At 40.3% G+C, this 15,800-nt stretch overlaps 1 protein-coding gene and 1 long non-coding RNA gene across 6 annotated transcripts in view; one reads left to right on the top strand and one right to left on the bottom strand.

The window, feature by feature from the left end:
- The window catches only part of LOC111253572 (phospholipid-transporting ATPase ABCA3-like), a 35,547-nt gene extending 20,204 nt beyond the window's left edge, over nt 1-15,343 (top strand). For 2 of the 5 annotated variants that reach the window (XM_022813186.2, XM_022813181.2), the window contains exons 17-31: nt 592-692; nt 3,256-3,406; nt 3,792-3,868; nt 4,126-4,254; nt 4,759-4,912; nt 5,581-5,814; nt 7,240-8,126; nt 9,952-10,059; nt 11,838-11,963; nt 12,967-13,059; nt 13,244-13,354; nt 13,498-13,683; nt 14,007-14,147; nt 14,240-14,335; nt 14,767-15,343. In XM_022813186.2, coding sequence (XP_022668921.1) covers nt 592-692; nt 3,256-3,406; nt 3,792-3,868; nt 4,126-4,254; nt 4,759-4,912; nt 5,581-5,814; nt 7,240-8,126; nt 9,952-10,059; nt 11,838-11,963; nt 12,967-13,059; nt 13,244-13,354; nt 13,498-13,683; nt 14,007-14,147; nt 14,240-14,335; nt 14,767-14,859 — 2,687 coding nt within the window. In that variant the 3' untranslated portion in view covers nt 14,860-15,343. Of the gene's footprint in view, nt 1-591; nt 693-3,255; nt 3,407-3,791; nt 3,869-4,125; nt 4,255-4,758; nt 4,913-5,580; nt 5,815-7,239; nt 8,127-9,951; nt 10,060-11,837; nt 11,964-12,434; nt 13,060-13,243; nt 13,355-13,497; nt 13,684-14,006; nt 14,148-14,239; nt 14,336-14,766 lie in introns of those variants that run through there. The other 3 variants (XM_022813184.2, XM_022813183.2, XM_022813187.2) reach the window with 3 other exon arrangements.
- Nucleotides 1,928-4,763, bottom strand: LOC147754963 (uncharacterized). Its single transcript, XR_015329586.1, has 3 exons — nt 4,463-4,763; nt 3,767-3,855; nt 1,928-3,439 (listed from the first exon to the last, which is right to left on the bottom strand). It is a non-coding gene; the product is annotated as an uncharacterized LOC147754963 (long non-coding RNA).
- Nucleotides 15,344-15,800: the final 457 nt, after the last annotated feature.

Raw genomic sequence — 15,800 nt, 5'->3', positions numbered from 1 at the left:
AAACAACTGTTTTTACCGTGCGATTTTCACCGCTGGCTTTTCCTATCGAAGCAAGTTTCTATGGGTTGAAAAGCTGCAACAAAAGTTTCAAACCCTTTACATAGGTAAATAGCTTCAAGCCAGTTTAAATCGACCCGCCTTTGCACGTGGAAACTTGCCCCGATAAAAAAGCCAACGATGAAAATGGCAAAGTAACAAACAGTTGTTTTAAAACAAAGCATTCTCATACACCTTTCGTCTCGTAGAGGATGTTTCGCTGTAGCTGCTACAGGTGGCGCTGCGGTAGCGATTCGGTCAAGATGTTTTAGGCTATAGCATTGGCTGAGGCGGGCATGGGGTGTGGGCTTTGACTATCAACCAGAAATCCAGGAATGAATAAAAAAATAAATTAGGATCTATCGTTACTGGCTGCTCTGCCTAGAATCACAAAAGAAGCTGAAAAGCCCGGGCTACTTTGCACAGAAATAGTATCAGTAAAATGCTGAAGTATTACGGACAAAGGCTAATGGGTTTATGATGACAGAAATAACCCGACACGCGATGGGTCGGTTGTTGGCGACCTGTTTAATCCACATTTATTTACATTTACAGTCAGGTTCATGGCCAGTGTCGGTGTAACGTTTGCAGTATCGTATATGCTTTGCAACGCTGTAGTACTCCCAATCGAGGAACGGGTCGCAAAAGTTAAACTGGTTGGTGTGATGAATTCGTCGTTAATTTCATTAATTAGTTTTTCAAGGCTAGTAAGCACGTTTTGTTAAACCGTCAATACTTACATGTTGATACAGATAGCAACGCGTGCCATCGTCTCGTTTAACGAGCTCGTGCTTATCGTGCGCACCTTGAGACGGTTCAGTACTAGACCGTATCTGGGTCGAACATGGATTCTCTTGTATTAAATGATGATGAACTATTTAATCTCGTATTTATTTTTTCAAATCTATCTACGAACAGTCAGTCATGCGTATGAGTAATGCATTGCATTAAGCATAAATTTGCTTAAATAAGAACCACCAACTGGGTCGCATTCAGAACTCTGGCTATAACGTAGGAGATTATGAATCGGCAGGTATCAGTTTGTCGGCTATATAACAGCACCATATTCAAGACTACAGGAAGCCTTAACTTCTGATGAATAGTTGGGCTCAAGGTGCGCGCAATCCTGATTCGTACACTGTTAGTAACATAATGTCTCCCCGGTGAATCCGACTGGACAGTAAACGAGACATGCGATTTTAGATAAATATTTCAGTTTAGCTAAGCTGTCGTATCTATTTTGACCCACCTTTTCAAGAGACCACAATTGTGTATCCTCTCTGGCCGATTTCGAATTGAACGAAGCACGCTGGGGCATTTCTTAGGCGTAACGTAAAATCAAATGCTTCTAGGTAATGTGCGAACTTTTCATGGACATGAAATGGCCAATAGCTCATTAACAAGATGTTAATACCCTCGCCTATGGCTGAAATCTCTAGCTTTCCCTGATCCAAGTACCTTTATTTTTAACCTGATTACGCCACCTAATTATAGAACCGGTTTGTGAGATGCCTTTTATTGATTCGACCCAGCTTGAATCTCGTGTAAGGACGTTCAATTTCTAGTTACGAAAGTATGCTAGCCTGTCATACTTATAATTTAAAAACAAAATTCCACACGAGACATTAGCCGATTATTAGAGCGTTTTTTTTATTTTTAATTACCTATATTGTCTGAACTAAAGCCATTATATATAATAGCCAAATATAGAATCGAAGCTGGCTTGTTTGGCAGCCAAAGAGCGAGAAAAATTGTCTATTGTGAAGTTGAATGCGCAAAATGTTTATTTGACTTCACAAAAGACCAGTACCCTTTTTTGTTTCTATGGTTACATGCACGTTAATGTTAGAAACCGTGATCGCCTAACAACGAAAAGGATAAGGGAACAGTATTCTTGTATTTTATAATGTATTTGAATAAATATATTATAATTTAAGACAGCATATTGGCTGACTGCTCTGCTATCACAGACAGCGAACATTAATAATAATTGCTCGTGACATTTCGAGTATTGCCTCACGATGGAACGTGATCAATTTACATATCGTCTTGAGAAAGTTCATGATACAAAAGAAAAAATTATACACAATGGGGCAGTCAATAATCAGCTTAAGCCCCATAAAGCTAGCAATTGAAATAACGTTTGCTTTAAGTGAAAGTCAACTTTGAACGAACGTGAGTCATCCTGTTGTAAGCTTACTTACTTACACAAGGCCTGTCTTCCTTTGAAACTTTTCGATTACGCTTGGAGCTAGTTATTTTGTTTTTCAACGAAAGTAGATTAGAAATGTGTCATGGATATAGCTTAGACGTTTTGTTCGGGTAATCTACACGAGAATGCTAAAAGATAGCTTGGTTAAATAATTAATAAATAAATGGAAAAAGATGTATTTGCTGAAAATCCTCTTCATTGGCCAGTATCATTCTTCATACATTACATATCCAATGTTTCCAATTTTTTGAATCGCCGTACTAACTAATATTTTCTCCCGTCAATAATTGCAACGTATCAGAGTCCGACAATTGTCAGATGACAGAATCTGTGTTTGTTTCCGAATCACAAACATTTCGTCTGTTAACAACGCATCTAACAATGACCCTGCTTCAAGCACGGTGCTTTATCGACGGTAAATGAGGCCTTATTCATAGATATATTCTCATTAGCATTTGTATTTAGCAGCATTTAGGTCAATTAGAAATTTATTGCTCACTTGTATCCAGCGTTTGCTTTGTCTTAGTAATCCTCTGTTACAATTTCAGTTGCTATGTTTATAGTGAAGATAAGAAGAAAGGGTGTTAGCGGCATCGCATGGAGAAGATTTCTAATCCGTGAATTAAAACAGGCGATTTCTGTCGCAACTTTGAGTGTGCGGGATAATTTTGATTTGTGCGCCAACTGGGCTTAGGGAACCGTGAGGTGGTTTAGGCTCAAAGCCGGATGTAGGCACACTTCGTTTCACTCTGGGAGCCAGCCGTTTGAAACAACGTTTAACTAGGACAATGCAAAACGTAGAACTGGAAACATGTCATTTTGTTGTTCAAAAATAATTATCGGAAAGAACAGATTATTCGTCGCAGATGTACCCTGTATAGTGGCTGCAGCTTGTGACGACCTGCTTGGTTTTTTTGTCAACAGTCGCATCATTTAATAATCAATAAGTATTATTCGTTATTTTTACTGGTCACTTTACCATGTCCTGCTAACTTTCGTTTGCGTAGGTGCAAATTATGACCGGACTTCCCCGATGGCTGTACGTTTTCTCAAATGCGGTCTTTGATCTGTTGTCTATGTTTGTCACCGTAACGATCATGGTGGCAATCTTCGTTCTAGTAGATCCCAGTAATGTGTACGCAGTAACGCAAAACCTGGGTACGTATCGATTAAGACGTCACCGGAGTTATACTGTAATAAATAATGCGTAATGGATTCACATATAGAAAATGTATACGTTACATTATGGCTGCGGCAATAACAATATGGTTTTCTCAGCTTCGTTCGTGATATGGCTCCCATTTTCACAGCAGTACACAGGGCAACACTTGACGGAAATCGACGACACTGAGATCTTGAACAGACCCAATCAACTTTCACGATCATACAAATGACAATTCTACAGCCAGCGTTGTATAGAATTATGGGGTTTTAACTTATGAGGTTATATGATTCACTTCCAGCCAGCTCACATTTATCTCTAGTCTTTACAGGTTGACTACTAAAATGATAACTCACAACTTCGTTTGGCATAACTTTGCAGCGGCTTTAATCGCGGTTTTGACCCTCTTCTGTTTCTCCATGCTTCCTCAGGTGTACATTATCACCTATATTATTGACGTAAGCATACGTTGGCGGCTTTATACCTCATCAATTATGCATTTTTTTTTACTAGATTTGCCTACTGAACTGCTCAAAAAATATTACATCGTTTAAAAAAGTGTCATATTAAAAGTTTGCCAGCATAAGTAACAGTATAGTGTTTTCCCGTAAACGTATGGGGGTGTGACTGAATGCGTTTCGAAAGCCATAGGCAAGTTAGCTAGTATCATTTTCCGTACGAATAATAACGCCAACATTGACTGCAATGCTTTCAGGATTCCGCGACGGGACTTTCGGTCGTGCAGTATCTAACATTAATACCGGGGATTGGCTTGGGAATTGTGATTGCAATGTTTGAATTGATTGCTATCTTAACCAACGAAGCTCTCCTTCTTCCTGTGAAGGCACGTTACTTTAACTTCTATTTTACACACTATCACCTTTGAGTTACGTCATGTAACTTTTGTAGGCGCAGGCGAGCTGTCCTATACTTGCATATAGCTGGTTTTACGTCTGATGACAATAACTTAGTATCCATTGCTTTATAATCTTCTATATTGTTCTGAAATGGATGCCAGTTCAGTCTGCTATAGCTAAACGTAAAAATCTCACCTATCCTAGTGTGGAAAATCGTACTTAAACATGTTACACTTTAATACAACGACACGAGCTGCCACTTCGTTCCACACTGCAGAACCCCCAAGCACAGCGGAGCCACAAGAAAGATGCGATCAATTTGACGGGCTCATTTGAAAACACCTATGTATGTTTATCGAAATACGACAAGTGATAAATGTGTGAGTGAACCAAGATGGCGGCAACATTGATCGCGATCTGGTTCGCTTCCCTAATTCAAATTGGCTTCGGGGTACTAATTTGGCTTGTGCAATTTTCATTTTCTCATACAGCTGGGCAGCCTAATACCTACCTTTGCCGTATCGTGGGCGATCAGCAGCATTCGCTCAAATACGATCGGCGAAAAACTCTGCGAAACTGTCCAAGGATCCGAACGCATTATAATGTGCAGAATGCTTCCGGAGTTGTACAGACTCTGCTGCCAGCGTCCGTACTTCACATGCGTCTGCAATCTCTCTCAATCGTTATATTTCCTTAATAATATATGTATTATATCGTTTATAACGTGACGTTAATGTATTTCGCGTATGTGTAATAACTGTGTACCCTTCAGCTCGTATCTGCAAAGCTCTTGTTGATTCATCATTCGTTACCTTCGATGATCTCGCTGTTGTCTTCGCTTGATTAGTGATCTTTTAGCCAAACTATGAACATCTTCAACGAAAAATAACTTTGTGAATTTCAGTTTTTATACATGTAGAAGCAAATGCGCAGGGTTGTATTAAGTTGTTGTTCAGATTATTCCCCGCTAAACGGAATACGATTAGGTCAAAGAAGAATATTATTCAACCCTGTGTTCTTGAAACTTAAGCCAAAGTTCACTTTACGCGAGAGCTAAGCCTCGCATTTATCCGAGAGGTATACTCATATACAGCTCATACTTGAACCGAAACCTCTACCTAGTGCGATAAATGTAACCTCAGAAATGAGGTTATATTTATATAATTCGCGCCTCTACCGCCCATGGAGAAATGTTTCTCTCATCGAATAACTATAATTATCAGGCAAATGATTAGATCTGCCTGAGCTTAGCGTTTAGTTTAGGCCATCGGCTTGACAACTAGGTGACCACATTTTTGATGCATCTTCCACAGCATGTCCTGAAGGAGGGCCAAATATTTGTTACGCTGGCCAACGGGATGCATTCGCTTTCGACACACGATTTGGCTGCGGGTTACAGATCGTTTGTATGACGAGCATCGGCCTAATGGGCTGGGTTTTCTTATCTATCATGGAGCTGTACTACATGAAAACAGTGGATTATCTGGAAAACCTAAAAAATAACGGACTACGGGGATTTCGAATGCTTTGGCATAGGAATGACCAAAGTTAGTTATTTTACAGTTCGTAACAATGCCTTTCGCTTTTCTTTCCGAATTTACGCGCAAATATTCTCTTCGTAGGTCACCTTAGTTAGTTGCAATAACAGATGTCTCTTTAACAGGGTCTATTATACAACGTCAGTGATTTCGAAAGAACACAGTAGTACATAAATCATTGAAATGTTTTAATTTTTGAAACTGCATTACCCTCCTAGATTAAGCCATCTTTACACATGTACCATCAATATCCTTACGGTTATATCTAGTAGTTGAACGATTTTTTGACGACGTCAATTTTGCTAATAAAAGGTATCCGTAAAGCGAAACAGTGACCGTTCAGAACAGTTCAGACCATCGTGGGGCTTGTCATCAAATTGTTCTGTCAAGTTGTTGAACATATTGTTTTGGGAATCCATGGAAAGTTAATTATAGGGGTACGACGAGTTTGTTAGTTAGGGTGGTCGAAGCTAATACAATCGTGCTTAAAAAAAAAACTTTCGAAACATAGCATGAGTTTTCTCCTGAGCAAAGGTATCAAACAATCTTGATAGGATTGCCATTTTATGCGCAGTACGGAGAGCAAGTCAAGTGTTCATAACCTATGTAACACCAAGCAATAGTCGTTCACTAGCTGACGAGATCCTGCTCCTGGCAACGCATTTAATAGCATTCAGAATATATAGGCGGAACTAGTGAAAGCTTCTATTATAAAGCAAGTTTATATCGTTACGAGATTCCACGCTGTCACGGAGGCGAACCGTTGGCAATAGCTTAATAAATAAACCACCCTGTTCAACAAGAGGCACGACATAAGTGGGAAAACGTAACTTAGCTTCTGGTTGGATACTATTGTTCGATTTGATTCTGCAGGGTAGTATTCAAGAAAGGACAAACAATGAACATCAGTTAAAAAAAAAAAAAAAAAAACTCAATGGCGAGTATTTCTGCTTGTGACGTAAATTAATGGCAATGGGGCCCGCTTCATTATTGAGTTAGTTTTAACTCAATTGAAATTATAAAAATATAGTTGTTTTCCTTAAATATCTCCAAATATGCAAAATTGAATGCCGACCTGACATGATTACAGGTCGTCCTTAGCGGCCCGTTAGAATTTCCTATCGTGTTGTGCTATACTAGTATTTGATATATCAGAATTCAGCAATTGTTTTAACTCCAATTATTCTGAGTTCTGTGATTGACACAGTACCAGCGTGTGACATTTCTGATAATCAGATCAACCTAAAGACCATGTTTAAAGGCTCAAGCTAAATTTCGCTGAATAAAAATCCAGGTTTTTTTTCCCGACTATTTGTGTGCATAACCTACGTTCGAAGAGCTGTTTTTTCATTGCAAAAAGTTCGTTTCTAGTTTGTATTGTTGTTGTCCGATGCTAATGCTTATTGTGGTTTGTATGCGATATGAACTCAACAGGTGGAACAATGCTATTTGGCCCAGAGGACCCCGATGTAGTCGGTGAGCGATTTCAGGTCGAACAGGCCATTGATACCAATTCCACAAGGGAATACGCCATGGTTGTTCACGAGTTGACGAAATACTACGGGACGTTCTTAGCCGTAAACAAAATTTCATTTCTTGTCAACAAAAAAGAATGTTTCGGCCTTCTCGGCGTGAACGGTGCGGGCAAAACGACAACGTTCAGCATGTTAAGTGGCGACCTAAGCGTTTCAAGTGGGACAGCGTACATTCGAGATCAGCAATTGCACAACAATGTTCAGGGGTTTCAGAAACTTATCGGATATTGTCCTCAGCAAAACGTCCTGATCGATAGCATGACAGGAAACGAGATGCTCCGGCTTTTTTGTGCTCTTCGCGGCGTAGACACCGATCAAACGGATGCGATAATCGAACTGATTGTACGTCTCACCGATCTTTCAAGTCATGCTGATAAGTTGACATATAATTACAGTGGTGGAACCAAGCGGAAATTGTGCGTCGGTTTAGCAATTGTCGGTAATCCGCCGCTTCTCTTCCTTGATGAGCCAACGGCGGGCATCGATCCTACAGCGCGTCGAAAAATTTGGGGTACGCTAACAGCTCTTCAACGCGAAATAGGTTCATCGTGCATGCTGACATCCCACTCGATGGAAGAGTGCGAAGCGCTCTGTCAGCGTATTGCCATAATGGTGGCGGGTAGCATCCGCTGTATCGGCTCTTCGCCAGATTTGAAACTGAAGTTCAGCCACGGCTTCACTGTACTGGTGAAGTTAGCCGTTGATTCACCTCAGCAAGAAAAAGCAGTCATTCACTTTATGCAAAGCGTATTCCCTAGTGGATGCCGACTCAAGCAGAGCTATCAGGTGGTGTACAACAAACAACTCTGAATATGTGAAAAAAATGCTGTTTTTAAGACATTTCACTTTAATCTAACAAAAGAAACTAGGTCGTTTGCAAAATTCATGTTATCAAACTTTTGTGACATTGCTCATATGCGCGCCGGTTACAAATGCAATTCGACTCATTGAATATTTTATTTTCCTAGAAGATCGAGCTATCTAGAAGAAAGAAGTTAAAAATCCCGTTCATTTTTCCGTCGCAGTTTCGTCTGTTTCTCAAAACAAACTACGGAACAAATTGCGTCATATGGAGATGGGGTAATATGGGTCGTACCACGTCCGGCATATGTGAAGCCGGATGCCGTCGATTGGTAATCTGACGGAGAGACGGAAAGGTCTTAGTCAGCCTGGTAGCGATGTGCCCTATATACAGAATGCGTCGTGTTATTTGCAAAACTGATTAAAATGAACCTCGTTTTATGCGTCATTCTTGGCGGTCATCTTCATCGAATATAATAACAATCGATCGTGATCACATTTTCAAATCAGGCCATGGACCGCTCACAGGCTCGTTTGGAATATTCGCACAAATGCAGATGAATGGGCATTTTCTTAATAGCACCGCACGAATGAGCAAGTCGACGTTGTTGTATTTAGACTCCTGCTTATCATCGCTCCGTTTAGCGGGTCTAAATCTAAGTTATTCAGCGGCCACGTGTGTCCATTCCGGGATATACTTCTATTTTCCAGCGGTAAATTCTGCACTAAATGGCCAATATGAGCTAAGGCACCATTCTGCTAGAAGACGTATGATCTGTCAGGCACTTGAGATATCGGTGGTACAGCAGCTCGTAAAATACGCAGATAAACTACTGTGATGAATTGTTCGATTACCTGTACGGTAGGAGAACGTTTCGTTCGCCAGGCACCAGACTCGGAACATGGAACACAGGCCGAAATTTTGCTTTCGCGCACGGCAGGCATATTTAGGTAGTGAGCAAACCAGCGGTCAACTGCGCAACGCTGAGTAGAGTATTTCCGTCCAATCGAAGACGACCTGCTGCTGTATTTTCAGGAGGATAAGGATCTCAGAGCATTTTTACAACACATGACACGTACCCAACACCCTCGTGAACAATGCATGACACGGTGAGCTTACCCTGCAAACGCCGTAACGGAAACAGAAAAATGATCAGAAATTCATTTCCGGACACCATCGATTAACTCGGATCACTTTTGGGCGTGAATTTTTCGTTCTGTTGTAGTTAGACCTGCCTCTGTTTCTGTGGCCGTATAAGCCGTTAGCTAACCATCTGGGGTAATCTATTAAGCATGAAATATAGGTAAAGATTCGTCTTTCTTAAGAAACTTGGATCATAACTGGAGTTCCATAAGTGACGCACTATTTTTCACAGTAGTAGGTAGCGTTTTTGTGGTAGAACAAACTGGCTGATTTCTAATATCACACCACAAACGGTTCAAAAAAAAAAAAGTTCATCCTAATCTGACTTTCTCACCCAGCATACCTGCTAAAGTACACTAAAGCATCCTATTTTCGTGCGCCACATGCCATATGCGGTGACTTTTACAGGAAGCTTTAACTTCATTTAATTAGCATGGCGTATGGTTCAGTTCGACAACGTTGCCGACGTATGCAGTACGTTCTGAATGAGCATGGCTATGACCCATGATAACATGTTTATGTAGTCGTTTATCCCAATAATGAACAGGATTTAATTATTATATAGTTTTGCCAAGCGCGGCACATACGTAAAAATCCAATCGCACTTTAAATTCGATACAAAATGTCAGTGGCTGTATAATGTTTCACTTTTGACTATTTCGATAGCGCCTGCTGACGTTCCACGTGTCGAAAGCGACCCTTCGATGGAGTGTGGTCTTCGAGCGTATCATGACTATGCGGAATGATCCAGCACTTGAAATCGAAGATGTCCAGGTACTGCCATATATACGAATGTTGGTTTTGCCTATATAACTTGTACACATAAAACCCCATACGCAAACTGCATTCAGTACGTAATTCCTATCTGTGATTAGGATATTTTATGTACGTATTTCGTATATTGTTGACTACAGGTTTGTTACTCTACATAATTGAATTTCTTAAAATTTGAACCTATTAACTTACCGGGTAGTCTTCTATCAGAAACAGGTAGCATAAAACTTATTTGTTATAACGCGCTCGGTTGTTCGTTGAACGGATCCACAATCGATTGTCCATTGATGACGCGGATAGCTGCTCGGGCAATGAATAATTGAACAAAGTAAGCCCATAATTCATTATGTGGCTATGAGCTGGGTTTGCGTAGTTGGATCTCGTGCAGCCATGAGAAGAGCATGTAGTTTACAAGCGGGAAATATTAGTCGTATTCTAGCTTCATATTTGAATTGTACGGTTTATTCAGATAGCGACATTTTCTCTAACCTTGTGCTCGACTATGCCTTTCTTGATGTTTCTAAAAGCTATCCGAAGTACCTATCTCTTGCCGTGTTGATTTTTTTCGGGTGTTTTTTTTTTCTAGAACCTTGCTTTATCTTGTGAGTCGATTGGTTTTTGATTAAGTGTTTCTTACGCAACGAGACTACAGGTAACGTTATTGACGCCAATGCACTTGGTAAGCTCGCTGCGGACATGGTTACGGTCTTCAACTTCGATATAGATACATATTTTTCGCGATTATTCATCCTTTTGTCTTAGTTTTTGACATAATCTTGTAAAATGGTGCGCTAATGGAATCGGCTCAAAGAGCTTATACGTGGCGATGTATCCGCAGTGTAAATTTCTAAACTTCGCTACCCCAAAGCTAATGGTCAACGTTCTATCTTAATACTGCTTTTAAACTCCCGTAGATCAAAACGTCTGGGTGGAAGAGCACATGTGAGATAGTTAGGCACAGGTTGTAATATCGTAGATCCATATACGTAAACCTCCTTGGCCTTTGTGGCATTGTGACTATATCTTAAGCGGACTCAGCCTCGAAGCTAGCGTGCTTTTTCCAAGATTCGGACATCTTTCAACAAAAATGTCCGGATAATCTCGTGTAGCAGGAATCAAAGCATAATAAAAGGAAGTTATATGATTTAGATAACACCCAGACTAATCCGTGGATACTTGGTTCAGGTCTCGTTTGTACCCTGATCTTGTGCAAAAGCCCAATGCACTTACTTGGGAGCGAACGCTTGGCCTAAACTATGCTCAGTTCCCGAGAACATTCGTACCTCCTAAAGCCTGGCTCAAAATTGTCCTATTCTCAAAATTGTACCTGGCACTAAAATTAGTACTGACTGAACAGACGACAGGCTATGAAAACTCGTTATAGACAATGAATTTTTGGTCTCTAGAAGGTATATAATGCCCAAGGAAGCAGTCTGTCTTTCAGTTTTTCGCGCAATGTAAACAATCTTAGATGAGTTCACATTTCATCAGCACTGTAAAATCGATAAGTGATAAGTACTTTCTTGATGCAATATCGTCTGTCTATTTATAAAGTGCGACGCGGATACGGAAGGCCAGAAAGAATTTTGTTCGTTCGAACGATCCTCAACCGATTTCTTTTTCGTAAACTGTGGTCTTAAATCTATACAAATGGTCATAATGAACCAAACTGTTTCTCTTTACCATCAGCTCTTCCTAAGACGATCCATGTTGCGTCCGTCCACAAACATAATCAAATAGAGTGGATCGTGGTGAAAATTACTACTGCTAACTTGCAGGTATCTGACACGTCATTAGAAGAGATATTTCTCTCATTTGCAAATCGAGGCACTTTTACCGTGAATGCCGATATGAGCACGCGTTCCGAAAGTTCTTCTGAAAAACTAGAGCCCAGTGATGCCAGCGTAAGTAAATAGCAACCAGTAAAGTTAGATAGCATCGAAGAAATTATTTCACCAGTATACAGTATATATATATACGTTATATATACTCTATTTAGATACTAATCTGTACACTTATATAAGTATACAGATATATATATATATACATATTAGTATACAAATTAGTATCTAAATCGAGTATCAAAGTCTGGCCACTAGCCAAAGGGAAGATACGCTTTATGGAAGAGGTCGTTTGCTATTCGAATATTCTCTGGAGAGACAATAACGAAAACAATAGATTCAATAAAAATAGTCAATAGGTGTATTTATTTGTTTACAATAGATGCTAACGAAATAATGAACTTGGGCTAAGCTTATTGTCGATTGTGCGTATCTTCAATCGGACAAATGTTCTAGCTGACAGAGAATCGAAATCTGCCGTTTACTGACTAATCTATTAGAAGTACAAAAAAAAAAAAGTTAAATCTTTACCAGACTTTACAGGCAGCTGAGTAATAACTTTGGCTAGTTGTGAGCACCTGTGATTTGATTCGATGTTTACACCGAAGTAAGGCTAGCGCAGTTCCGACTGTTGGTGTGGGAAAAAAACTTGAGTTTCGTGAGGTCGTAACTTTCACAGTAAACATCGTTAACTGCCAGTGACGCATCCGCATTACACATTCTCGAAACCCTCAGAACTACGAGAGCTAGATTGGCGAAAGCACTATAACCCTGAATTTGGATATCTTGGAAAGAGATCAGATAAGTTGATCTTAATTCTCTGCGCATTTTTCGCGTCGTAAGAGCTAGGAAAGCTGTAAAGGACAAAGGGATAAAAAACAAAAATGCTTTAAACATAAAAATATAGACCTTTAATTTAATTCAAAACTGGCCATAACATAAGTTAATTGTACCAAATCCTGAACGATGTATTTTGGCTTAGCGTTACTAATTTTGATCACAGAAGTTTATCTTATATTAGAATAGGTAGTATACTGTTAAAGTGATTATTTGAATTTGTATACAGGAGACTCAGCCAGCGATAGAACGCGATCAGGAAGATCTATCGGACAGTAATTCCGATACTGTTGAAATCATTGGTGGAAGATCTATTTCAAAGGTACGCATCTGGTTACAACTTTCTGTCAGTTTTGATTCATTAGAATTTCGGCAGCCTCTGTATTTACCACTACGCGGCCGTTAAATTAAATAGATAAAACATTCCGTTTCACAGCAGGCGTCGAATCAAAAAATCCATATGGCAAAATCTGTACAAATTGACCGCTTTTCGTGTCTATTTCCAGCGTAAGCGTATGCCTTTGTGGGTGCTTGAACGTTTACCAGACCATCATGGCGATGGCGATCCCGATCCCGACTCTCCACATATACATCCGGTTGTGCCTCGAAGCTCAATGGTATTTTCTGTCTCGCAAGTATGCCCCATGTCCATGTATGCGTCCTGCAGACGACCCATGCAACAACCCTTTGGCTAGTGACGTTCCTATTTTATTTCGGTGCAAATGTATAACAACTCATTGATTTTTCATTATCCTCAAAGCCGACAAACGTGCCCCCGGTTCCGAGAAAGATTCTAGCCGACCAGGCAGACCTGAAGCCACACCGACTTGAGGCCGGCAAAACTCGAAAAACACCCTCCTCTCCAACAGCTGCAGATGTGGGCGGGAACGAGAATGCCGAAGTTTTAAGAACTAGTAGGCGCCATCCTATTTCCGAGGTTCGGCGGGTAAATATATGGAGCTCTGAAACACTGATAAGCCTATTGAACAGCTTGCTGGTTTCTCGAGGGCTGCAGAACATATTTCACTACGAGTGTATTCAACTGCTACTTTGAAGTTCACCCACTAAGCCCTGGACCCCGTGTCCTACGCTTTGGCTCTGTACTGATCTTACTCTAAACCCAGCCCGGTATTGTGATGTGATTCTTTTCTATGTATAGTACATATACTGTAGAGAATAAGTATCATGTATCATATACACGACTATCGCCGCTAGCGCTTGTTATATGATAAGAGTGAATACAAACGACATCGTGAATTGCTGTTCTAGAAATACGACGTCCTGCCAAAAGAAGGAATTACTAAAAATGCCAGAAACCTCGCATCGAGTCAGTCCGAAAGCACTGACGGCAAAAATCAGCTTCAACACCCGATCAAACTGTTCGCAGCCCATAAAAACGATATTGTTAAGGTACGTATTTCACGGTGTAGCAACCATAGGAAATGTCTAACGCCCGATTATTTAACGTAGCTCATGGTGACCTCTATACACATTTGTTGCAGCCATTTTCAGCTTCCAAGAGACCCAGCAAGGAATCGCTTGACAAAGGGAAGCAACCACTGACACTGGCCTACAGTCTTGCTACGACAAACTCCGATGTAGGCAATCTTTGTGGTTTTTTCTAGTTGCTCGTTCGTCCTGACAAACTACAAAGATGAGAAACTGCGCCATGTAACAGCTTTCTTCCGTTCGTCTATTTGCGCAGCTTTATTGATACTTTAAACCTCTCTGGGGCTTTATTGACACTTAGTATTTAGCTTTCCTGAAAACCTATCTAAAAGCAGAGCTTTTGGTAAGTGAACACCGATTGGCGAACTTCTCAATGGCACGTGTATATGAAGGATGTTTCGTAAGTGTACGCCTTATTGTTTTTTTGTATAGATTGTATCTCTTTTCGTAATGTGGGGCGTTTTCATTTTCACGTCAAATCGAAATGCTATATGAATAATACTCACAAATGACAATGCTAGGCCTCCCTAGATTAGATGTTCACGTTAATCAGTCGTGATGTGTGCATTTACTTGTTCAGCAGACGCGAACTTCGCCAACGTCAACGCCGTCGTCAGATACCGTGGAAAGCAAACGTATCCATTCCATCGCCTTACCCGACTCCTATCAGTAATTCGTTGGCAAGGCAGCATATGAAATCTGTACAGCGAGTGATCAGTATCTCATTTGCTATTCAGACTACTAATTTACTGTCTTCTTAATTTTGTCAATTCAATAAATAATCTCAATTCAATCAAAAGCCTGTGTTTTATCACGAAATCTTCAATACGCAGCAGGAGACCATCAGAGGCGCCGTGTTGTCGCCGCACATGTTGATGCTATAAAAAATGGAACAGTTTTACAAGATCACGTAGCAAACCTATCTCGCGTAGTAGGCCACAAATCGTCCAATGACCTCGGATAATCCCATTAAGCTATTGCCAGCAGTTGCTGTTTGATTAAGCGTTCAAGGCTAGGTAGATACGGCGAGGAGCCCGAACTCAAGCGTTAACCAACTACGACAACGGAACCAATTTGTATGCTTTTCACTGATTCCGTTGTCGTACTCGGTGTTAGCAAGCATATTGGCTCTTGATATTTGGCTGTGAAGTGCAAAAAAATTTATTTGCAAAGATCTACCCGAAACAATATTAAGAAATAAAGTTTATGCGCTGGAAGTGGCGCGTTACATTGATATAATTATTACTCGGTAACTTCTTGTGACATAAATGCGTCAACCGACAGCACAAATGTGCGTGTTCACAAGCCAATTTCAGCTTCCTCGACTTTAATAATGGGTCTACCAGAAAGGTCAAAGAAGCGGTGCTTGACCATTTTAGTAGGTGTTTTTTTCGATTCATAAAGAGCAAAGCGATTAGGTAGAAAAAAGAAAATTCGTTCCACAATAATTCTTATCAATGTTTATTTACTGTTTCTTCCATAGGCTAATTATAAAGCGTGTAATAAGTAAAAATCAAGCCTTTACAATATACGAAAATTGCTTGCGCTCTATCTTTGGACAACAGTATTAACGATGAAACCTGACTGTTCATTATTATCATTCAGCTTATATAT

The sequence above is a fragment of the Varroa destructor genome, unplaced genomic scaffold (assembly GCF_002443255.2).
Source record: "Varroa destructor unplaced genomic scaffold, Vdes_3.0 BEIS01000006.1, whole genome shotgun sequence".
NCBI classification, from domain to species: Eukaryota; Metazoa; Arthropoda; class Arachnida; order Mesostigmata; family Varroidae; genus Varroa; species Varroa destructor.
Note: the sequence above shows the minus strand (reverse complement) of the source record. Positions and strands in the feature narration are given on the sequence as shown.